The sequence below is a fragment of the Dermacentor albipictus genome, chromosome 6 (assembly GCF_038994185.2).
Source record: "Dermacentor albipictus isolate Rhodes 1998 colony chromosome 6, USDA_Dalb.pri_finalv2, whole genome shotgun sequence".
NCBI classification, from domain to species: domain Eukaryota; kingdom Metazoa; phylum Arthropoda; class Arachnida; order Ixodida; family Ixodidae; genus Dermacentor; species Dermacentor albipictus.
Window position 1 is genome coordinate 75,722,987 of NC_091826.1, and position 24,735 is coordinate 75,747,721.

General features: G+C 48.5%; 1 protein-coding gene across 1 annotated transcript in view; it reads right to left on the bottom strand.

The window, feature by feature from the left end:
- Positions 1 to 5,255: 5,255 nt before the first annotated feature.
- LOC139061211 (calcium-activated chloride channel regulator 1-like) overlaps positions 5,256 to 24,735 on the bottom strand; it is a 495,141-nt gene continuing 475,661 nt past the window's right edge. Inside the window, exons 15-16 of the mRNA XM_070540868.1 lie at positions 23,739 to 24,008; positions 5,256 to 5,895 (exon numbers count right to left, since the gene is read on the bottom strand). Coding sequence (XP_070396969.1) covers positions 5,300 to 5,895; positions 23,739 to 24,008 — 866 coding nt within the window. The 3' untranslated portion in view covers positions 5,256 to 5,299. The remainder of the gene's footprint in view (positions 5,896 to 23,738; positions 24,009 to 24,735) is intronic.

Here is a 24,735-nt window from a genome sequence, read left to right on the forward strand (position 1 = left end):
TGGTTTAGCCCAGTGGGTAAGACAACCGGCTTCTGAGGTTGAGATCGTAGGTTCGGAACTCACTGCCGCCGAGGCTTTTCCTTTCGAATTTATTCAGTTTTTTGTAAATAGATTTCTTGTAGTGATTTTTGTCGTTGGAACATAAGCGAGAGCTAGCGTGGATAAGGAACGGGCGGATAACACAGGTTTCCGAGAGCGTCAACCAGGGTGACTCGGCATCGCGGCGGTGCCTAGTCCCCCCACGCAGCACCTGGTGCGCGAGCGGCGCAGCAGATGCTGCCTTTCACCCGCTCTGCTCCGTTGAGGCGTGCACGTGACGTAGCAAAGCGGCGAATAAGGTGGCGTTTCGCTGCTTCAGACGTCCGGCCTTTTCGCTCGATCAGCCATTTTATGATTTCGCATCAAAAGTAACACAAGTGCTAAGTAAACTTCTACACGAAAGTAGCAGGTTGTGCTGCTTTAGTCTGTCTCCAATTTGTTTCCTGCTATTTGTTCTTTCGTACCCAATACTTAGGTGCATCACGTTGTTGAAACAAATTATTGGCGAGTGTGTGATTCACCTTGCCTGTCTGTGTCGCTAACCTGTATCTTGTTAAGAATAATTAACGTGTCTAGCCATGATGTTTCTCGAATTATCAGTGTCGCACCATTACAAAAAGATGACATACGTTTTCAAGGCAGTGGTTCAATTCGATACCTTGTCAATTACTTTGGTATAACAGATTTATGCTACTATTAAAATGGCATATAGGCAGAGATACCAAAAATTATATAAATTATGGGGTTTTACGCGCCGAAACCGCGATCTGATTATGAGGCACGCCAAAGTGAGGGACATCGGAATAATTTGGACCACCTGGGATTCTTTAACGGGCACCTAAATGTAAGTACACCGGTGTTATTAGATTTCTCCCCCATCGAAATGTACCAGCCGTGGTCGGGATTTGATCCTAGGACCTTGTGCTTAGCAGCCCGATTCCTATAGCCACTAAGCAACCACGGAGGGAATCTGCACAGATATAGACCCTGCAGTAGTGGCAAAGCCAGAGCCCGATGTACTAGGCAAAGAAAACCGCTCTAGAGGTGGCCGGCTTTATCGAAGTAAATGGTCCCGAGAGTGCGCATATTCTATGGAACAATCGCTAGTAGCATCAATAAATTTGTTCGATCTCTGTCCCCATTATTCTTAGACCGCCATGACACTTGAGTTTACCCTATTGTTACAGTAAACCAGGTGGGCGCTAGACGAATTGCTTGTGGCTGGCATAACAGATTCGTCTCATCAGATGAGATGAATGAAGGGGCAGGAGTTCATTGAGAGGTCTGTATTGCGCAGGTACATCAAATACAATTTTATTTAATTGGTCTAATCACTACGGAATGATTGGAATATTAGGTGCGTTGGAGCAGAGCAGGAATAACGCTCTTCTGCTGCTCCTACAGCATGATTGCAAAATTCCATGTGCTGCGGGAGCATAAATGACGATCTGCTACTCATTACGTGGGGATATTTATTATGACCGAACATGATGCCTTTCCACTGAGTTTGAAAGCAAAAAAAAACTAACAAACAAAAACGTTGTGTGTGGGCGCTTCACGAATTGCCTGTGGCTGGGATAACAGATTAGCCTCATCAGATGAGATGAATGAAGGGGCAGGAGTTCATTGAGAGGTCTGTATTGCCTAGGTACATGAACTGCAATTTTATTTAATTGGTCTAATCACTACGGTATGATTGCAAAACTGCGTGCGTTTGGGCTGAGCATGAATAACGCTCTTCTGCTGCTCCTACGGCATGATTGCAAAATCCCATGTGCTTCGGGAGAGAATAAATGACAATCTTCTGCTACTCGACGGGATTTTTATCACCGAACTTAATGCCTTTCGACTCGGTTTGAAAGCAAAAAACGCTGACGATCGAGTAATCAATAGTCTATAGTAATATCATCATCATCATCAGCCTGGTTACGCCCACTGCAGGGCAAAGGCCTCTCCCATATTTCTCCAACAACCCCGGTGATGTACTAATTGTGGCCATGCCGTCCCTGCAAACTTCTTAATCTCATCCGCCCACCTAACTTTCTGCCGTCCCCTGCTGCGCTTCCCTTCCCTTGGAATCCAGTCCGTAACCCTTAATGACCATCGGTTATCTTCCCTCCTCATTACATGTCCTGCCCATGCCCATTTCTTTTTCTTGATTTCAACTAAGATGTCATTAACTCGCGTTTGTTCCCTCACCCAATCTGCTCTTTTCTTATCCCTTAACGTTACACCTATCATTCTTCTTTCCATAGCTCGTTGCGTCGTCCTCAATTTGAGTAGAACCCTTTTCGTAAGCCTCCAGGTTTCTGCCCCGTAGGTGAGTACTGGTAAGACACAGCTATTATATACTTTTCTCTTGAGGGATAATGGCAAACTGCTGTTCATGATCTGAGAATGCCTGCCAAACGCACCCCAGCCCATTCTTATTCTTCTGATTATTTCTGTCTCATGATCCGGATCCGCAGTCACTACCTGCCCTAAGTAGATGTATTCCCTTACGACTTCTAGTGCCTCGCTGCCTATTGTAAACTGCTGTTCTCTTCCGAGACTGTTAAACATTACTTTAGTTTTCTGCAGATTAATTTTTAGACCCACTCTTCTGCTTTGCCTCTCCAGGTCAGTGAGCATGCATTGAAGTTGGTCCCCTGAGTTACTAAGCAAGGCGATATCATCAGCGAATCGCAAGTTACTAAGGTATTCTCCATTAACTTTTATCCCCATTTTTTCCCAATCCAGGTCTCTGAATACCTCCTGTAAACACGCTGTGAATAGCATTGGAGAGATCGTATCTCCCTGCCTGACGCCTTTCTTTATTGGGATTTTGTTGCTTTCTTTATGGAGGACTATGGTGGCTGTGGAGCCGCTATAGATATTTTTCAGTATTTTTACATATGGCTCGTCTACACCCTGATTCCGTAATGCCTCCATGACTGCTGAGGTTTCGACAGAATCAAATGCTTTCTCGTAATCAATGAAAGCTATATATAAGGGTTGGTTATATTCCGCACATTTCTCTATCACCTGATTGATAGTGTGAATGTGATCTATTGTTGAGTAGCCTTTACGGAATCCTGCCTGGTCCTTTGCTTGACAGAAGTCTAAGGTGTTCCTGATTCTATTTGCGGTTACCTTAGTAAATAGTTTGTAGGCAACGGACAGTAAGCTGATCGGTCTATAATTTTTCAAGTCTTTGGCGTCCCCTTTCTTATGGATTAGGATTATGTTAGCATTTTTCCAAGATTCGGGTACGGTCGAAGTCATGAGGCATTGCGTATACAGGGTGGCCAGTTTCTCTAGAACAATCTGCCCACCATCCTTCAACAAATCTGCCGTTACCTGATCCTCCCCAGCTGCCTTCCCCCTTTGCATATCTCCCAAGGCTTTCTTTACTTCTTCCGGCGTTACCTGTGGGATTTCGAATTCCTCTAGACTATTTTCTCTTCCATTATCGTCGTGGGTGGCACTGGTACTGTACAAATCTCTATAGAACTCCTCAGCCACTTGTACTATCTCATCCATATTAGTAATGATATTGCCGGCTTTGTCTCTTAACGCATACATCTGATTCTTGCCAATTCCTAGTTTCTTCTTCACGGTTTTTAGGCTTCCTCCGTTCCTGAGAGCATGTTCAATTCTATCCATATTATACTTCCTTATGTCAGCTGTCTTACGCTTGTTAATTAACTTCGAAAGTTCTGCCAGTTCTATTCTAGCTGTAGGGTTAGAGGCTTTCATACATTGGCGTTTCTTGATCAGATCTTTCGTCTCCTGCGATAGTTTACTGGTATCCTGCCTAACGGAGTTACCACCGACTTCCATTGCACACTCCTTAATGATGTCCACAAGATTGTCGTTCATTGCTTCAACACTAAGGTCCTCTTCCTGAGTTAAAGCCGAATACCTGTTCTGTAGCTTGATCTGGAATTGCTATATTTTCCCTCTTACCGCTAACTCATTCATCGGCTTCTTATGTACCAGTTTCTTCCGTTCCCTTCTCAGGTCTAGGCTAATTCGAGTTCTTACCATCCTGTGGTCACTGCAGCGCACCTTGCCGAGCACGTCCACATCTTTTATGATGCCAGGGTTAGCGCAGAGTATGAAGTCTATTTCATTTGTAGTCTCACCATTCGGGCTCCTCCACGTCCACTTTCGGCTATCCCGTTTGCGGAAGAAGGTATTCATTATCCTCATATTATTCTGTTCCGCAAACTCTACCAATATCTCCCCCCTGATATTCCTAGTGAGCCCCTTCAATGCAGATTCTCTGGCTTTCTGGGTCGGTTTTAGTTGGGAAAACGGGCTTTAACTGACATTAGCCAATTTATACGAGTGAGGTCTTTTTTCTAGTATTACCAACCAGAAGGCTACCGCCGGCAGCTAACGCGCGACGTGAGCACAAAGGCATCCGATACCAGCAGCACTATAAATGTAGCGGCTACTAAGTCTAGTGCTGCAATCTAAAAGTGCTTTCGTTAAGCTGCAGAGATAAAATTCATTTACAGAACGGCAGACAGATTGGCATCGGCTATAGCTTGCGATCCACTATAGCATAATTGTCAATATCTTAAACTGATGTAGAAAGAAATGGGTATCCACTGAGAAATTGAAAATTGGTTTTAGGCAAGTGAACGGTCTACTGAGGTCTGAGGGCCTCAGGTGTACTATTGATGGCAGAAGCTTCCGTGTAACAGAATGCAGCGTGCATCGAAAACAAAATGTGAAGGTCCATAAAAAAAGAAAACAGAAAAGAAAGGAAAGCGTGCTTTCGGCGAAACCATGTGAAACTTATGTAGTGAGTGCGGCCGAAAGGCTGCACTCACTACACTGCACGAATTGTACGTACTAGATCTCTGTGAAATATGTATGTCGCCGTTACATTATTTTGAATGTGCCAGCTGCGTTTTTCTTTTTTTTTTGCTGAAGAGGGAGACTGTATGTCAGTGGGAACTCTTTGATGGTGACACTACTGCGTTAGAGTTGGTCACGTGTCCTTCCTTAGGGAAGTCGTTACACCGTAACCGGCAACAGATGTCTTGTTCTTGGTAGCAATAAATCAAAGCCATGTTACCTTTCCCTGTGAGTCGCAGAATAGTACGCGAAGAATTATCACTGAAGTGTAAATGACAATACATCGAAAAGAATAATCAAACAGCCCAGGTGAATGAAAATGTCGTTGCGTAAGCTTGCAGAAAAAAAAAGCGTGCCTGCTAGCCACTTGTGCAAGTAACGTTTTGCATTGCCTGGTGTGCCTAATGCTTTAATTTTCCCAGGGCGGCCACGGGCCGAGCCAGCTGCTTTCCATGGTCGTTGTTTGAGTCTTCATGGTGTTTTCCTCATTTTCTTGAAGGTTGTTCGACCTGCTCTTTAGCAACAGCATAATCGAGATGGACATGAAAACGACTGCGGCTACCGCCAGTAGCACGATCCAGATGTAGACCGATGTTTTGTCCTTCTCTCTCTCGTTTCCCACCTCTGCGGTGGGGGTTATTGCCTGATCTTGAGCTGGCTTGATACAGGTCGATGTTACGGTTGTCACTCTGTCACTCACCGCACGCGGTAATGAGGTGGTAATGTTTTCAATTTCGAACATCACTCGAACGACGTTGGACCTTTTCGACTTCAGTCCATCAGCATTAACAACTCGCGCTGCCAAGTACGCCGTCAGGTAGAAGCTGTCGTCGCTACGGGGCGCCGTCTCCCAGCGACGCGGCAGGCTGATGGTGACCATGTGTTTGGAGCCGGCGGGAAGGGGTTCGAGGTTGCCATCGACGACGCTCGACATCAGCTCCTGGCTGTCGAAGTCTGAAAAGACCCTGTCTTCGTCGGTGCCACCTCGGAGCTCCAGTGCAGCAGCTGCAATTGAAGATGAAGACGATATAGCTGGCACTCGAGACGTTGATATGTATAGAGAGACGATAACACGCATCCGCTCGCAGGCCTCATTGGTAAGGTTCATATGACAGGCATGATGCCTAGAAAAGAGTATGACGTACGTTGAATACGCACAGTATAATCAAAGACTTTGATTTATTTGAGGAAATCACGCTGGTCCCGGTAGTAAAATGAAGAAAAAAGCTTACCACGTACTTTGAATAAGTGCAGTATATTTCACTGACGTTTCGCCTGGTGGACGAGCCTTTGTCGAAGTATTTTATCGTACTGTGCTTATTCAACGTACGTCGTGCTCTTTCTTCTTCGTGTGTATGTATACACGCCCGGGCATTGAACTTGCGCACAGTGTTCCTTTACTCTCAATTCGACACGCTAACACACCTTCCCGCCTTGCACTAATTACGGCACCCAGACTACAGATCACCAAATAACAATTTTATGCAACACATATCCAACATTAATTGCTTATGCCCAGGAGAGTGTCAACATTAATCAATTCAAGGAGAAAAGGAGTCATCATTTGAATATCCCCGCGTGAAATTTTGTTATGCATACCTGCTGCATTTCATTGTCATTCCGACGGCGCTGTGCGAATGTGTTTTTTTTTCCTTTCCACACCACTTACTATTGCTCATTGCTGAGGACTTCTACAGTATTATTTTCTGCCTGGCCAGTACTTGTATAATCGCTTTTGTTGGATTCTTGTCTCGCTGTGTTTGATGTACCACTGTTCTCACTGATATGTTATTCTGCACCATCCGCACCGACGTGTAATGCGGGTGTTAGGCCTCGTCAGGAGACATCCTAGTCTCCTTTAGCCTCTCCCCGTGGACACCATGCATTAACGCGACAGCGTTAAGGAGCTCGTGTCGCTGAAAAGCCGGTGTTGTCGGCGTCGGCGGTGTTGGCCATGAGCGATAAATTCCGGGAGGTACCTCATGAATAAAAAACAGCTTGCAAGATGGGCTGGGTGAGAATCGAACCACGGCCTACGGAGTCTGAGACGGAGACGCTACCACTCAGCCACGAGTTTTTTTTATTTATTGCCTGTTTTGTACTTCTATATCAAGCGACAAATGACTTGAGAAAACAACATAAATTAGCAAGTTTTCAGCACTAAGTGTCAGCCATACAAGGGCTGACTAAATCCTTTGAGCGCAGTCAAGGTTTCCACCCTTGACAGCCACGCAGGTACACAATCTTGTGCTTTCTGAATTTCCACAAATCTTGACATGCATTGTCGGAAAAGCATTCGTGCCGGCCGAGCATCCGCATCGCAGTAATACCCCGCCATACGGGCGCACCATAGACAGTGAAGGCCAACTAGCATAATAAGGTCAAATGGCAGTCCATCATCGTTTTCTATAAATAAATATCTAACACCCTGTGGATCTAAAGGAAAGTCCTTTTTGATAGTCCTCTGAAGTACATCCGAAAAGAAGACACCCGCCCAACAAACTAAAAATACGTGATCTATAGTTTCTGGTTCCTTACAGATCAAGCAATGCGAGCCCCAGGGTAAGAAAAACGGACGATCTTCTAAAAAGGTTTTGACATTCAACGTACCCGTGTGAAGCTTAAGAAAGAAAGACTTGGTCTCTGCCGTTACTTGAATTTTTTCACCCGCTTTAAGCAAGTCTTGCCCTTGGCCTCCACTGTGTGCGGCCCTGTACATTGGGGGAGAACTACATCGCATACTTCTTTGTACAATGTTTTACGTTTCACTGAAAAAAGGTACTCATTTGAAATATAATGGACGAAAACCGTACACTTAAAATAACTCCTTTAAGAAATCCACAAACAGGACCGCTCATATTGTCTGTACAGACTACATAGCCAGGTAACGCGCTCCTTAGCCTCACTTGGCACACCATGCGCAAGAAAGGATCGCTTAAATCGCGGAAAATAAAAACCGGTTTACAACCTGTCGTACAAAAAAGGTGCGTCATTCCTAAACCTCCGTCTTTAACTCGCTTGAACAAATTCGTTCGACTGCATCATTCCCAATTTGAAGCCCGCACAAATACTGCGAATACTCGGTGCAACTTCTGTATATTTACCCTTGAAATATGCAATACCTGCATTACATACCATATTTTTGCGACAAAAAATAGATTGAAGACTCTAGCTCTTGGAAACATTGACAGATGTCCACCTTTCCACTTACAAGTCCGGACGAAAATACTCAGATGCCGATTGCCTGTCACGCTCCCCCATTGACCCGCCACCACAAGATGACGAGGATGACAACGCCTTCATTGAAATAATAAGCGCGGAAGATTTCGCTGAGCAGCAACGAGTGGACCCGGAGCTAAAAGCCGTAGTCGAATATTTGGAAGGGCACACCGACGTTGTCCCTAGGGCATTTAAGCGCGGATTGTCTTCGTTCACGCTTCACAACTTCAGTGAACGCTGACTGCGCTGCGCCCTTCCACCTCTGGGCACGAATGTTAATGTCACCCACATTACACAATCGGGCAAACCACTTTTCTTGGCTAAATTCCGTCTTATTTCCCTTACGTCATTTGCAGGCAACCTCGAAGTTCTCCAAGGCACTCCAACACCTCGATTCTTCCGCTACCAAAAGCCTAACCAATCATTTCAATGGATGCTGGCTGCATTGCACCCTCCTACCTAAGCGGAAGGAAGTTAATGTGGCCTTCATCCCAACATCAGGCAAACCACTTTTCATGGCTTATTTCCGTCCAATTCTCCTGACGTTCTGTGTGGGCAAGCTCATGGAACAAGGGTCTCCAATTCACTCCGCCACCTCGATTTTCCCTCTACCACAAGCCTAACCAATTAATTCAATGAATGCTGGCTGTCCGGCTCCCTCCGACCTCAGTGGAAGGGTGCTAATGTCACCTTTATTCCAAAATCTGAGAAACCACGTTTCTTGGCTGATTTCCGCCCTTTTTCTCTTACGTTATGTGCGCGCAAGCTCATGGACCACGTTCTGCAATGCACTCCGCCACCCCGAATCTCCATCCACCATAACCTAACCGATCACTTCAGGGAATGCTATCTGTGCGGCACTCGCATACCTCAGTGCAAGGATGCTAGTGTCACCTTCATTCCGACATCTGGCAAACCCCTTTTCTTGGCTAATTTCCGTCCTCTTCCCTTTACGCCATGAGCGGGCAACCTCATGGTGCATTTTCACCAAGGCACTCCACAACCTCGATTCTTCCTCCAGCTAAAGCCTAACCGATAATTTTAATGAATGCTGGCTGCACTGCGCCCTCTGATGTAAGTGGAAGGATGTTAATGTCTCCTTCATTCCAAAATCAGGCAAACCACTTTTTATGGCTTATTTCCGCTCTATTTCCCTTACGTTCTGTGCGGGCAAGCACATGGAGCACGTTCACCAAGGCACTCGACCACCTCGATTCTTCCTGCAACAAAAGCCTAACCTATCATCTCAATGAATGATGGCTGCGCTGCGCCCTCCCACCTCAGTGTAAGGATGCTGTCACTTTCATTCCAAAACCTGGCAAACCACTTTTCTTCTCTAATTTGTGCCCTATTTTCCTCAAGCCCTGTGCGGGCAACTTCATGGAACAGGTTCTCCAAGGCACTCCGCCACCTCGATTTTTCCTCCACTGCAAGCCTAAGTAACCACTTCAATGAATACTGGCTGCGCGGCGACCTACGATTTAAGTGGAATGATGCTAAGCTCGCGTTCATTCCCAAATCCGGCAAACTGCTTTCTTCGCTAATATGCGCCCTATTTCGCTTACGTGCTGTGCGGGCAACCTCATGCAGCACGTTCTACAAGGCACTCCGCCACCGTGATTCTGCCTCCACCAAAAGCCTAACCGATCACTTCAATGAATGTTGGCTGCGCTGTGCCCTCCCACCTCAGTGTATGGATGCTTATGTAACCTTCTATACAAAATCTGGCAAACCACTTTTCTTCGCTAATTTCCGTCCTATTTCCTTTACGTCATGTGCGGGCAACTTCATGGAGCAAGTTCTCCAAATCACTCCGCAACCTCGATTCTTCCTGCACCAAAAGCCTAACCGATCACGTCAATGAATGCTGGCTGTGCGGCGCCCTCCCACCTCAGTGTGAGGATGCTAATGTCACCTTCGTTCCAAAATCTGGCAAATCCCTTTTCTCGGCTAATTTCCGTCCTATTTACTTTACGTCATGAGCGGGCAACTTCATGGAGCAAGTTCTCCAAAGCACTCCGTAACCTCGATTCTTCCTGCACGAAAAGTCTAAGAGATCACTTCAATGAATGCTGGCTGTGCGGCGCCCTCCCACCTCAGTGAAAAGATGCACATGTCATTTTCGATCCAAAATCTGGCAAATCCCTTTTCTTGGCTAACTTCCGTCCTATTTCCTTCACTTCATGAGCGGGAAATTTCATGGAGCAAGTTGTCCAAAGCACTCCGCAACCTCGATTATTCCCGCACCAAATGCCTAAGCGATCACTTCAATGAATGGTGGCTGTGGGGCGCCTTCCCACCTGTGTGTAAGGATGCTCATGTTGCCTTCATTCCAAAATCCGGCAAACCCCTTTTCTTGGATAATTTCCGTCCTATTTCCTTCACTTCATGAGCGCGCAACTTCATGGAGCAAGTTCTCCAAAGCACTCCGCAAACTCGATTCTTCCTGCACCAAAAGCCTAACCGATCATTTCAATGAATGCTGGCTGTGGGGCGCCCTCCCACCTCTGTGTAAGAATGTTAATGTCACCTTCATTCTAAAATCTGGGAAACGCCTTTTCTTGGCTAATTTCCGTCTTATTTCTTTTACGTAATGAGCGGGCAACTTCATGGAGCAAGTTCTCGAAAGCACTCCGCAACCTCGATTCTTCCTGCACCAAAAGCCTAAGCGATCACTTCAATGAGCGCTGGCTACGCTGCACCCTTCCACTTCAGTGTAACGATGCTAATGTCACCTTGATTCCAAAATCTGGCAAACCACTTTTATTGGCTAACTTCCGTCCTATATCATTTACACCATGTGCGGGCAACCTCATGGGGCATGTTCTCCAAGGCACTCCGCAACCTAGATTTTTCCTCCACCAATAGCCTAACCGATCGTTTCAATGGATGCTGGCTGCGCTGCACCCTCCGACCTAAGTGGAAGGATGCTAAGGTCGCTTCATTACAAATCGGGCAAATCACTTTCCTTCGTTAATTTCCGTCCCCTTACCCTTGCCTTCTATGGGGGCAAGCGCATGGCGCATGGACTCTAATGCACTCCGCAACCTCGATTCCGCCTTCACCAAAAGGCTAACCGAACACTTCAATGAATGCTAGCTGCACGGCACCCTCCAACCTAAGAGGAAGCATGCTAAGGTCGCTTCGTTACAAATCGAGCAAACCACTTTCCTTCGTTAATATCCGTCCCATCGCCCTTAGGTTCTATGCGGGAAAGCTAATGCAGCATAACCATTCCCCTTACGTTCCATGCTGGCAAGCTTATGGGGCATGGACTCCAATGCCCTCCGCAACCTCGATTCTCCCTCCACAAAAAGCCTAACCGATAACTTCAATGAATGCTGGCTACGCTGTGCCTTCCCAGCTCAGTGTAAAAATGGTAATGTTCGCTTCCTTACAGCATCTGGCAAACAACTTTTCTTCACTAATTTCAGCCATATTTCCCTTGCGTCCTGTGCGGGCAAGCACATGGAGCACGTTCTTGAAGGCACTCCACAACCTCGATTCTCCCTCCACCACAAGGCTAGCCGATCACTTCAATGAATGCTGGCTGCTCAGCGTCCTCCGACGTCAGTGGAAGGATGCTAAGGTCGCCTTCTTTCCCAAATCAGGCAAACCGTTTGACTTCGCCAATTTCCGCCCTATTTCCCTTACATCCTGCGCGGCCAGGCACATGGAGCACGTTCTCCAAGGCACTCGGCAACCTGGATTCTCCCTCCACCACATGCCTAACCGATCACTTCAGTGAATGCTGGTTGTGCTTCGCACTCCCACCTCAGTATAAGGATGCTAATGTCGCCGTCATTCCCAAATCGGGCAAACCACATTTCTGCGCTAATTTCTGCCCTATATTCCTTACACTCTCTGTGGGCAAGCACATAAAGCACGTTCTCCAAGGCACTCCACAACCTTGATTCTTCCTTCACCAAAAGCCTTACCAATCACTTCAATGAATGCTGGCTATGCTTCGCGCTCCCACCTCAGTTTAAGGATGCTAATGTCGCCTTCATTCGAAAATCGGGCAAACCACTTTTCTCTGCAATTTCCGCCCCATTTCCCTCTCGCCTTGTGCGGGCAAGCACATGAAGCACGTTCTCCAATGCACTCCGCAACCTCAAGTCTCCCTCCACCAAAAGCCTAACCAATAACTTCAATGAATGCTGGCTGCGCTGCGCCCTCCCACCTCAGTGTAAGAATGCTAATATCAGCTTCCTTACAAAATCTGGCAAACCACTCCGCTAATTTCCGCCCTATTTTCCTTACGTCATGTGCGCGCAACCTTATGCACTCGGCAACCTGGATTCTCCCTCCACCACATGCCTAACCAATCACTTAAATGAGTGCTGGCTGCGCGGCGCCCTCTAACCTCCGTGAAAGGATGCTAAGGCCGCCCTCATTGCCAAATCGGCCAAACCGCTTTCCTTCGCTAATTTGCGTCCCATTCTCCATACGTTCTGTGTGGGCAAGCACACGGAGAACGTTCTCCAAGGCAATCCGCAACCTCGATCGTCCCTCCACCACAAGCGTAACCGATCACTTCAATGAATGCTGTCAGCGCGCTGCCTTCCGACCTCCGTGGAAGTATGCTAAGATCGCGTTCATTCCCAATTCGGGCACACTACTTTCTTCGCTAATTTCCATCCCATTCTCCTTACGTTTTGTGCGGGCAAGCACATGGAGAACGCTCTCCAAGGCACTCCGCAAACTTGATTCTCCCTCCACGACAAGCCTAACTGTTCACTTCAATAAATGGTGGCTGCGCGGCTCCTTCCGACCTCAGTGGAAAAATGCTAAGGTCGCCATCATTACCAAATCGGACAAACCGCTCCTTTCGGCTAAATTACACCCTATTTGCTTTACGTACTGGACGGGCAAGCTCATGGAGCACGTTCTCCAATGCTCTGCGCCACCTTGATCCTGACTCCACCACAAGCCTATTCGATCAGTTGAATGAATGCTGCAGCGCGGCGCCCTCCTACTTCAGTTGAAGGATGCTGAAGGCGCCTTCATTCCAAAATTGGGAAACCAATTTACTTGGCCTATTGCCGTCCCATGCCCCTTACATTCTGTGCCGGCAAGCTCACTGAGCACGATCTTCAGGGCACTGCGCAACCTCGATTCTCCCTCCACCAAAAGCCTAACCGATCACATCAGTGACGGCTGCCTGCGCTGTGCCCCTACCACAACAGTGTAAAAATGCTAATCTCACGTTCATCTCCAAATCGGGCAAACCACTCTTCTGGGCTAATCTCCACCCTTTTGCCTTACGTCCTGTGCGGGCAAGCTCATGGATCACGTTCTCCAATGCTCTCCGCCACCTCAATTCTCACTCCACCACAAGCCTATCCGATCACTTGAATGAATGCTGGCTGCGCTGCGCCCTCTCAACTAAGTGTAAGGATGCCAATGTAACCTTCATTCCAAAATCTGGGAAACCACCCTTCTTGGCTAATTTCTGTCCTGTTTCCCTTACGTCATGCGCGGGCAACGTCACGGAGGAAGTTCTCCAAGGCACTCCGCCACCTCGATTCTTTCTGCACAAGAAGCCTAACCGATCACTTCAATGAATGCTGGCTGTGCGGCGCCCACCCACCTCAGGTAAGGATGCTAATGTCACCTTCATTCCAAAATGTGGGTTACCACTTTTCTTGGCTAATTTCCGTCGTAGTTCCTTTACCTCATGAGCAGGCAACCTCATGGAGCACGTTCTCCAAAGCACTCCGCAACCTAGATTCTTCCTCCACCAAAAGCCAAACAGATCACTTCAATGAATTCTGGCTGCGCTGCGCCCTCTGACTTCAGTGTAAGGATGCTAATGTAATCTTCATCCCAAAATCTCGCAAACCAGCTTTCTTCGCCAATTTCCGCCCTATGTCCCGTACGTTCTGTGCTGGCAAGCTCATGGAGCACGTTCTCCAATGGACTCCGCCACCTCGATTCTCTTTCCACCACAAGCCTAACCGATCACTTCAATGAATGCTGGCTGTACGGCGCCCTCTCGCCGCAGTGTAAGAATGCTAATGTCGCCTTCATTCCCAAATTGGGCAAACCACTTCTTTTGGTAATTTTCGCCCTAGTTTCCTTACGTCCTGTGCGGGCAACCTCATGGAGCACGTTCTCCAAGGCACTTCGCCACCTTGATTTTCCTTCCGCCAACAGCCTAACCGATAACTTTAATGAATGCTGGCTACGCTTCGCCCTCCCACGACAGTGCAAGGATGCTAATATCACCTTCATTCTAAAATCTGGCAAACCACTTTGCCTGGCTAATTTGCGTCCTATTTCCTGTACGTCATGAGCGAGCAACCTCATGGAGAACGTTCTCCAATGCACTCCACAACCTCATTTGTCCCTCCATCAAAAGCCTAACCGTTCACTTCAATGAATGCTGGTTGTGCGGCGCCCTCCCACCTTAGTATAAGGGTCCTAATGTCGCCTTCGTTCTCAAATCGGGCAAACCACTTTTCTGCGCTAATTTCCGCCCTATTTCCCTTACTTCTTGTGCGGAAAACCTCATGGAGCACGTTTTCCAAGGCATTCCGCAACCTCGATTCTTCCTCCACCAAATCCTTATCGATCACATCGATGAATGCTGACTGTGCTTCGCTCTCCCACCTTAGTTTGGGTATGCTAATGTTGACTTAATTCCCACATCAGGCAAACCACTTTTCTTCGCTAATTTCCGTCCCATTCCCCTTACTTCCCGTGCGGGCAAGCTCATGGAGAAGGGTGCCCAATGCACTCCACCATATTGATTATCCTTCCACCACAAAGCTAACCGATAGCTTCAATGAATGCTGGCTTTGAGGCGCCCTCCGACCTCAGTGTAGGGATGCTAATGTTGCCTTCATTCAGAAATATGGCAAGGCACATTTTTGGCTAATTTCCCTCCAATTTCCCTCACATCATGTGCGGGCAACCTTATGGAGAAAGTTCTCCAAGGCAATCTGCAGCCTTGATTCCCCCTCTTCCAAAAGCTTTACCGATCACTTCAATTAATGCTGGCTGTGCGGCGCCCTCCGACCTCAGTTGAAGGATGCTAAGCTCGCGTTTATTCCCAAATCGGGCCAACAAATTTCTTCGCTAGTTTACGTCCCATTCTGCTTACATTTTGTGCGGGCAAGCACATGGAGAACGTTCTCCAAAGCGCTCCGGAACCTCGATTCTCCCTCCAATAGAAGCCTAACCGATCAGTTCAATGAATGCTGACTGTGCTGCACGCTCCAACCTCAGTGTAAGAATGCTAATGTCGCCTGCATGCTTAAATTGGGCTAACCACATTGCTTCGCTAATTTGCGCCCTAGTTCCCTTACGTCCTAAGCGACCCGCCGTAGTTGCTCAGTGGCTATGGTGTTGGGCTGCTGAGCACGAGGTCGCGGGATCGAATCCCGGCCACGGCGGCCGCATTTCGATGGGGGCGAAATGCGAAAACACCCGTGTGCTTAGATTTAGGTGCACGTTAAAGAACCCCAAGTGGTCAAAATTTCCGGAGTCCTCCACTACGGCGTGCCTCATAATCAGAAAGTGGTTTTGGCACGGAAAACCCCAAATATTATTATTATTATTACGTCCTAAGCGGGCAACCTCATGGAGCACGTTCTCCGAGGTACTCCGCCACCTTAATTCTCCCTCCACCAAAAGCCTAAGCGATAACTTCAATGAATGGTCGCTGCGCTGTGCCCCCCACCTCAGCGTAAGGACCTCGATTCTTCCTCCAGATTCTTCCTTCCTGCGCCCTCCCCCCTCATTGTATGGATGCTAATGTCACCTTCATACTAAAATCTGGCAAACCACTTTTCTTGGCTAATTGACGTCCTACTTACTTTACGTTATGAACGGGCAACTTCATGGAGCAGGTTCTCCAAGGAACGCCCAACCTGTATTCATCCTGCACCAAAGCCTAAGAGATCAATTCAATGAATGCTGGCTGTGCAGCACCCTCCCACCTTAGTGTAAGGATGCTAATGTCACATTCATTCCAAAATCTCGCAAACCACTTTTCTTGGCTAATTTCCGTCCTATTTCTTCTACGTAATGAGCGGGCAACCTCATAGAGCACGTTCTCCAGTGCACTCTGCAACCTCGATTCTTCCTCCACAAAAGCCTAACCGATCAGTTCAATGAATGATGGCTACGCTGCGCCCTTCCACTTCATTGTTAGGATGCTAATGTCAGCTTGTTTCCAAAATCTGGGAAACCAATTATATTGGCTAACTACCGTCCAATATCGTTTACACCATGTGCGGGCAACCGCATGGGGCATGTTCTCCAAGGCAGTCCGCAACCTACATTTTTCCTCCACCAAAAGCCTAACCGATCGCTTCAATGAATGCTGGCTGCGCTGCACCCTCCGGCCTAAGTGGAAGGATGCTAATGTCGCCTTCATTCCAAAATCAGGCGAACCACATTTCATGGCTCATTTTCGTCCCATTCTCCTTACGTTCTGTGCGGGCATGCTCATGGAGCAGGATCTCCAATGCACTCGGCCACCTCGATTTTCCCTTCACCACTATCCTAACCGATCACTTCAATGAATGCTAGCTGCGTGGCGCCCTCTGACCAAAGAGGAAGGATGCTAAGGTCGCTTCATTCCAAATCGGGCAAACCGCTTCCCTTCGTTAATTTCTGTCCCATTGCCCTTAGGTTCTATGCGGGAAAGCTAATGCAGCATGTTCTCCAAGGCACTCCGCAACGAAGATGTTTCCTCCAACAAAAGCCTAACCGATAATTTCAGTGATTGCTGGCTACGCTGCGCCCTCTCACCTAGTGTAAGGATGTTATTGTCACCTCCCTTCCAAAATGTGGCAACCTATTTTCATGGCTAATTTCTGCCCTAATTCCCCCACGTCATGTGCCGGCAAGCCAATGGCGCACGTTCTCCAAGGCACCCCGCAACCTCGATTCTGCCTCCACCACAAGCCTTACCGATCACTTCGAAGAATGCTGGTTGCGCGGCGCCCTCCAACCTAAGTGGAAGGATGCTAAGGTCGCTTCATTCCCAAATCGGGAAAAGCACTTTCCTTGGTCAATTTCCGTCCCATTCACCTTACGTTCTATGCGGGCAAGCTTATGGGGCATGGACTCCAATGCACTCCGCAACCTCGATTCTCCCTCGCCTAACCGATAACTTCAATGAATGCTGGCTGCTCAGCGTCCTCCGGCGACAGTGGAAAGATGCTAAGGTCGCCTTCTTTCCCAAATCGGGCAAACCACTTTTCTTGGCTAATTTCCGTCCTATTTCCTTTACGTCATGCGCGGGCACCTTCATGGAGCAAGTTCTCGAAGGCACTCCGCAACCTTGATTCTTCCTGCACCAAAAGCCTAAGAGATCACTTCAATGATTGCTGGCTACGCTGTGCCATTCCACCACAGCGTAAGAATGCTAATGTCACCTTCATTCCCAAATCGCGTAAACCACACTTCTCGGCTAATTTTCGCTCTTTTGCCTTACGTACTGGGCGGGCAAGCTCAAGGAGCACGTTCTCCAATGCTCTCAGCCACCATGATTTTCCCTGCACCTCAAGCCTAATCGCTCACTTCAATGAATGCTGGCTGTGTCGCGACCTCCGACCTTAGTGAAAGGATGCTAAGGTAGCGTTCATTCAAAAATCGGGCAAACCACTTTTCTTGGCTTATTTCTTTCGAATTCCCCTTACGTCGTATGCGGGCAAGCTCATGGAGCAGGGTCTCCAATGTGTTCCGCAATCTCAATTCCCTCTCTACCAAAAGCCTAACCGATCACTTTAATGAATGCTGGCTGCGCGGCGCCCTCCGACCTAAGTGGAAGGATGGTAAGGTCGCCTTCTTTCCCAAATCGGGCAAACCACTCTTCTCGGCTTGTTTACACCCTATTTGCCTTACGTACTAGGCGGGCAAGCTCATGGAGCACGTTCTCCAATGTTCTCCGCCACCTCGGTTCTCATTCCACAACAAGCCTATCCAGTCTCTTGAATGAATGCTGGCTGCGCGGCGCCCTCCGACTTCAATTGAAGGATGCTGAGGTCGCCTTTATTCCAAAATTGGGAAACCACTTTTCTTGGCTAATTTCCATCCTATTTCCCTCCTTCATGTGCAGGCAAGCATATGGAGCTCATTCTCCAAGGCACTATGCAACATCGATTCTCCCTCCACCAAAAGCCTAACCGATCACTTCAATGATTGCTGGCTGCGCGGCGCCCTCCGACCTTAGTGGAAGCGTGCTAAGGTCACCTTCATTCCTAAATCGGGCAAACCACTTTACTTGGCTAATTTCCGTCCCTTCCCTTACGTCATGTGCGGGCAACCTCATGGGGCAAGTTCTGCAAGGCACTCTGCAGCCTCGATTCCCTCTCCATGTCGCCTTCATTCCGAAATTTGGCAAACCACTTTTCTTGGCTAATTTCCTTCCTATTTCCCTCCTTCATGTGCAGGCAAGCATATGGAGCACATTCTCCAAGGCACTATGGGGCTCTTGCATTGCCCAGGGGGCGCTGCGAAAAAGGTGCTAAAAAGCGCCCTCTGTCCTAAAATGGGTCGTACCAAGCTCTGTCGTCTGCTTCGGAAAGCACGTTTACAATATGGACCCGCCACTTTCGGTTGTGTTTTATCACGGCCTGCAGTGAATATCCGGTGCCGAAGATTTTTTCAGGGGTGGCACGCTGCGTAAGGGCAAGAAATTATGCAGTGCGGAATACCTGTATGCCGTTCAAGAATTAAGCGGCGAAGATTTAGCGCGCTGTCAATCGCAAGTGAAGCGAGTCGCGTACGAAGTGGAACTTCAGGTTAGGTTTGCACGCTGCTAGATTCAGACGCACAAACGCGAGGAAATGCTTGATATAAATGAATCCTTAGCAGCGATAAGCAGACATCATGTGTACGGAACTGCTCGAGCACACGATCGTACGCGCCGCGAAGGCAGCGGTCTTTCGACATGCCGCGAAACGGCGGGCCTCCTGCAATCTTTGTTGACTGCATGCCGCTAAACAAGTAGTTATGCCTGCGTTGTCGTAGCGGCCATCTGTCCCTTTTAGTAACTGCTAATAACTGATGCAATGCATATGAGCTCGCACGTACGTGCGAATCGCGCTGCAGCGCGAGCTCGTGCGCTGCTCGCTTAATCTGCTGTAATCAATACTACCTTGCTGCGCTGCCTCAACATGCTGACTTGATGGGGTCAAGTATGAGCACATTTAACTCTAACCTGTGCTGCTCGTAGTGGGGCAGTGAATTGTCACCGAATCAGCCCGGCCATTTGTGGTCATTTACACAAACGGTCACTTAACCACTTCGCATCGGTCGAATTGTTAATTGTCGCTGTGGCCGGGTCTCGAATCGTGAATTACCAGCCATACCTGCTGCTATGTCGGTGTGCTGTCGGGACTGTAGGTGCAAAAGACCGAAATTTAGAACGCAGATAATCAAGCAAGCTTCAAGACAGGCGATGGCGCGAAGTTTCGCTTACTCAGCTCGGCGATCTGCAGCTATGCAGCGCACCCGACGCACCACTTCGTGAGGCCTTGAAGGAAAACGGTAGAATCTGATGTTGGTATTCAGGCCTTCTTGTTCATGGCAGCCCACGACGCAGGAGTAATGACGATGACGCCTTCTCGAGGCTGGGCTAAGTCTCTCCGGATCGGCGTCACCGATTCCGTCTGCTCCCAGCATTACGTCCCACGGCACACAGAGAGCCCGTTTTCGGTAAACTATAGGCTGTGGCGAGCTCGCAGCGTGGTCGGCATGGTCTGCGAGAAGTGACGAGCCTTTTCGCACTCGCAACAGGGCAGAAAAAAGTGCGGATCGACGCAAAACTCGGCCTAGAAACGTGCTTCACCACAGCCAGGGCTCAATACGACCCAAGCTGGTACGACCCAGATGTCGTTTCCCGCGCCGCCACCAAGCGCCGCTACTATACCTCAAACTCCAGCGCAAGACGCCCATGCAACATCGATTCTCCCTCCACCAAAAGCCTAACCGATCACTTCAATGATTGCTCGCTGCGCGGCGCCCTCCGACCTTAGTGGAAGCGTGCTAAGGTCACCTTCATTCCTAAATCGGGCAAACCACTTTACTTGGCTAATTTCCGTCCCTTCCCTTACGTCATGTGCGGGCAACCTCATGGAGCAAGTTCTGCAAGGCACTCTGCAGCCTCGATTCCCTCTCCATGTCGCCTTCATTCCGAAATTTGGCAAACCACTTTTCTTGGCTAATTTCCTTCCTATTTCCCTCCTTCATGTGCAGGCAAGCATATGGAGCACATTCTCCAAGGCACTATGCAACATCGATTCTCCCTCCACCAAAAGCCTAACCGATCACTTCAATGATTGCTGGCTGCGCGGCGCCCTCCGACCTTAGTGGAAGCGTGCTAAGGTCACCTTCATTCCTAAATCGGGCAAACCACTTTACTTGGCTAATTTCCGTCCCTTCCCTTACGTCATGTGCGGGCAACCTCATGGGGCAAGTTCTGCAAGGCACTCTGCAGCCTCGATTCCCTCTCCATGTCGCCTTCATTCCGAAATTTGGCAAACAACTTTTCTTGGCTAATTTCGGACCGATTTCCCTCATGTCATGTGCGGGCAGCCTGATTGAGCAAGTTCTCTATGGCACTCTGCAATTTCGGTTCCCCCTCCACCACAAGCCTGACCGATCAGTTCACTGTATGTTTGCTGTGCGGCACCCCCCAACTTCAGCGGAAGTATGATAATATCGCCTTCATTCTTAAATCGGGCAAACCATTCTCCTGGGCTAATTTCCGCCCTATTTGCTTTACGTACTGGGCGGGCAAGCCCATGGAGCACGTTCTCCAATGCTCTCCGCCTCCTCGATTCTCCCTCGACCACAAGCCTATCCGATCACTTCAATGAATACTGGCTGCGTAGTGCCCACCGACGTCACTTGAAGGATGCCAAGGTCGCCTTCATTCCAAAATCTGGCAAACCACTTTTCTTGGCCTATTTTGGTCCCATTCCCCTTACGTCCTGTGCGGGCAAGCTCATGGAGCAAGGTCTCCAATGCACTCTGCAACATCGATTCTTCCTCCACCGAAAGCCTTACCGATCACTTCAAAGAATGCTGGCTGTGCGGCGCCCTCCGACCTCCGTGGAAGGATGCTAATGTGGCTTTCATTCCCAAATCGGGCCAACCACTTTTCTTCGCTAAATTGCGCCAAATTTCCCTTACGTGCTGTGCGGGCAACCTCATGGAGCACGTTCTTCAAGGCACTTAGCAACGTCAATTCTCCCTCCACCACAAGCCTAACCGAACACTTCAATGAATGCTGGATGCGCGGCACCCACTGACCTAAGTGGAAAGATGCTAAGGTCGACTTCATTCCCTTACCGGGCTAACCACTTCTCTTGGATAATTTCCCTCCTATTTCCCTTACGTCATGTGCGGGCAAGCTCATAGAGGACGTTCTGCAATGCAATCCGCAACCACGTTCTCCATCCACCACAAGCCTAACCGATCACTTCAATGAATGCTGGCTGGGCGGTTCCCTCCGACCTCAGTGGAAATGTCACCTTCATTCCGAAATCTGGCAAACCACTTTTCTTGCCCAATTTCCGCTCCATTACCCTTACGGCCTGTGGGGGCAAGATTATGATGCACGGTCTCCAATGCACTTCGCAGCCTCAATTCTCCCTCCACCAAAAGCCTAACCGTTCACTTCAAGGAATGCTGGCTCTGCGGCACCCTCCTTCAGTGGCACCCTCCTTCCACCTTCAGTGGAAGGATGCTGAGGTCGCCTTCATTCATATTTCGGTCAAACCCTTTTCCCTTGCGTCCTGCGTCGGCAAGCTAATGGAGTACGTTCTCTAGACCCGACTCCTCCGGTATATGTGAAACAACAACCTCTTGCATTCGTGCATGTTTGGTTTCCGCTCGAGCTTCTCCACCCGGGACGTCTTTCTACTACAAAAACATCACGTCCTCGACTGCCCCACTGGTGACACGAATGCTATACCCACTGGCGACCTATGAAAAGCTTCTGACAACATTAGGCATGCAACAGGCTGCATGCATTAGGCATGCAGCCGGTTTCGATGCCCTAGGCGTACTCGCCCTTATAGTGACGTCAGCGATTTCCTCTCCCAGCGCACAGCAACACTCAACCTGGGTGACCTCCGGCTCTCCGGTATCTTACCGGGAGTGCGGGGGAAACCTCAGGCTTCTTTCCATGCTCTCTCCTATCCTCTTCATCTTAGTTCTTTTCGAACTCCCCACCAACTTTCCCATGTCCCCAGCATACATTTCAGCTTCTACGCTGACGAAACCACTGTATGGGCCAACCGAGGCAGTGATGCCGGCATGGAACACCACCTATAGCCGGTCCTCAACAGACTCGTTGGTTCGCACACCCGGCTTAGGCCGCTTCCTTTCCAAATCAGAACTTTCGCTCTACTGTTCCAGACCGCACGGTGGGTATGAACCTGCGACTTCGAGCCGAGTAAAGCCACGCAGCCGCCACTTGGGTGCCATGAGCTGTAAGCATAAAATGCAGTTCAAGCATTTCGCAATGTGAACCGCGAGAACAAGTGCTCACGCAAGGTTTCGGTAATGCTTACAGGACAAGCTTTCACTGGTAGCCATGGCTTCTTTTGGTTATTTCAACACAAGAAGTTTTCCCAATTTGTTTTGTGGCTGTCGTGTTCATATTAGCATGCTTAATCGAAAAGAAATTTGTTGCTGTACAGTACTCGTCCTGTGGTCTTCCTTGCATGTTCACTTGTTGGCGGCTCACAACATATGCGGAAACAAGAATTACGCAGGCGTTTCTAGCGTCGCGCTTTATACTGGCGAGGTTTCTTGCAACGACTGAAAGGGGATAAAAAAATATAGCTCGCCCTGATGCGGTTTTTAAGCTTTTATGCTTCATCCTCGGGGCGATTGGTCTATAAAAGCAGTATACTGAAACACATTGAGAGACTGAACTTATTTGCCATACAGTGTTGCATTCTCACCCAGAGCTGGCAATTAAATTCACCTTTGCGGTGTAACGTCCAAGTATACGTTTCCCTGCGTATCTATTTCGCACACTGTCTACCATATGCTATCATCGCATATTTATGTGACCAGCTAGGCTACACTATAAAAGCTCGACTGTAAAATTTATTTTGGCTTGCATAATGATCAAATTATTTCAGGTCATCCTAATTACCGACGCGCTAGGCAGAAATACGGGAGCGGAGGTTTTGAAACAAAGACAAGAAATTTAGGATGCCTAGAGCATGGGGACGATGATCAGTGCAATGTATAAAACATCATCTACGTTAGTGCCATTCATCAGTTTTATCTTGTGCTTGATAGTTTACCAATGCACGTATATGTAATTAAAGTTCACAGAAGTTTCTTTTAAATGTGAGCAGTTTAGCATGCTCCGTGATCTGCCGTTCAGGCTACGATTAGGAAGAATGAACAAAAAAAGGTGATGCGATAGCTAGTTCTGCAACAGTTGACATCCTGACGAATTCTGGTCAGTAATATAATGGCGGGCATTCTTTAAATATTGTGCTATAGCACACTGTTCCCGAGGCTAGACACTCGCAAAAGCCAGAAAGCTGCTGCTGCTTCCGCGGATAGTCATAATGCTGTTTTTGAGTTTTCTGGCATCGTTTTTTGGTGCGTTCGTGTAGCGCGCTCATCCACAATCGTACCTTTTCCATCTGTCATTCGCGCCCCAGGCCAGGTCCATGTAAGCGTGACGATCGGCGTTCTGTCCAACTCCACGTGCCCACCAGCAGTCTTAAGGTCCCAGATACAACCTGGCGGAACATCCGTCTCCACCAAGCTATTTTTGACCTTGAAAGAAGCCCCACTTGCGACCCTTTGAAATGGAGGTGTGCGCTCAAAGTCTTGCAAGAGGGTATCGGTTGGGACGTAATTTGTCGGCAGCAGTTTGTAGGTGCTTGGCTTAGTCGAAATTCCTGCAAACCACGTAACAACAGTATTATTGTGTTCTCTGCATAGCGTATTGGTTTCAATGTAGTATTATGGACATAGCGATCGTATTATGCGTAATGCGCGAAACAATTAATAATAATAATATTTGGGGTTTTACGTGCCAAAACCACTTTCTGATTATGAGGCACGCCGTAGTGGAGGACTCCGGAAATTTTTGACCACCTGGGGTTCTTTAACGTGCACCTAAATCTAAGCACACGGGTGTTTTCGCATTTCGCCCCCATCGAAATGCGGCCGCCGTGGCCGGGATTCGATCCCGCGACCTCGTGCTCAGCAGCCCAACACCATAGCCACTGAGCGACCACGGCGGGTGGAAACAATTCGCAGATCCAATGCGGTCTGCTACTTGCTGACTTCAGGAGTGGACACGCGCTGTATTTGCTGTCCACGAAGCCCCGCCGCTCGTCGCACTGACCTCACACTGACCACACGTTTTTATGCGAAGCATACTAGCCGCACAACCACGCTCTTCCTTGCTGCGCCGAGCGCGGCCGCGTAGCTACCATTGAGGGTATGAGCCATTGTTCATTGCTGCGCGTCTCATATGTGGGTCTGTTCTCTTTTAAGTTTGCTATGTTAGTTATTAAGTTGCTCCTATTTTTACGCGTTGCATAATGCAATCACTCAGTTCAGCCCTTGGGCGCGGCCGGGCAGCCACCTTTGACCTTTAGCGCAACCACGTGACGTGAC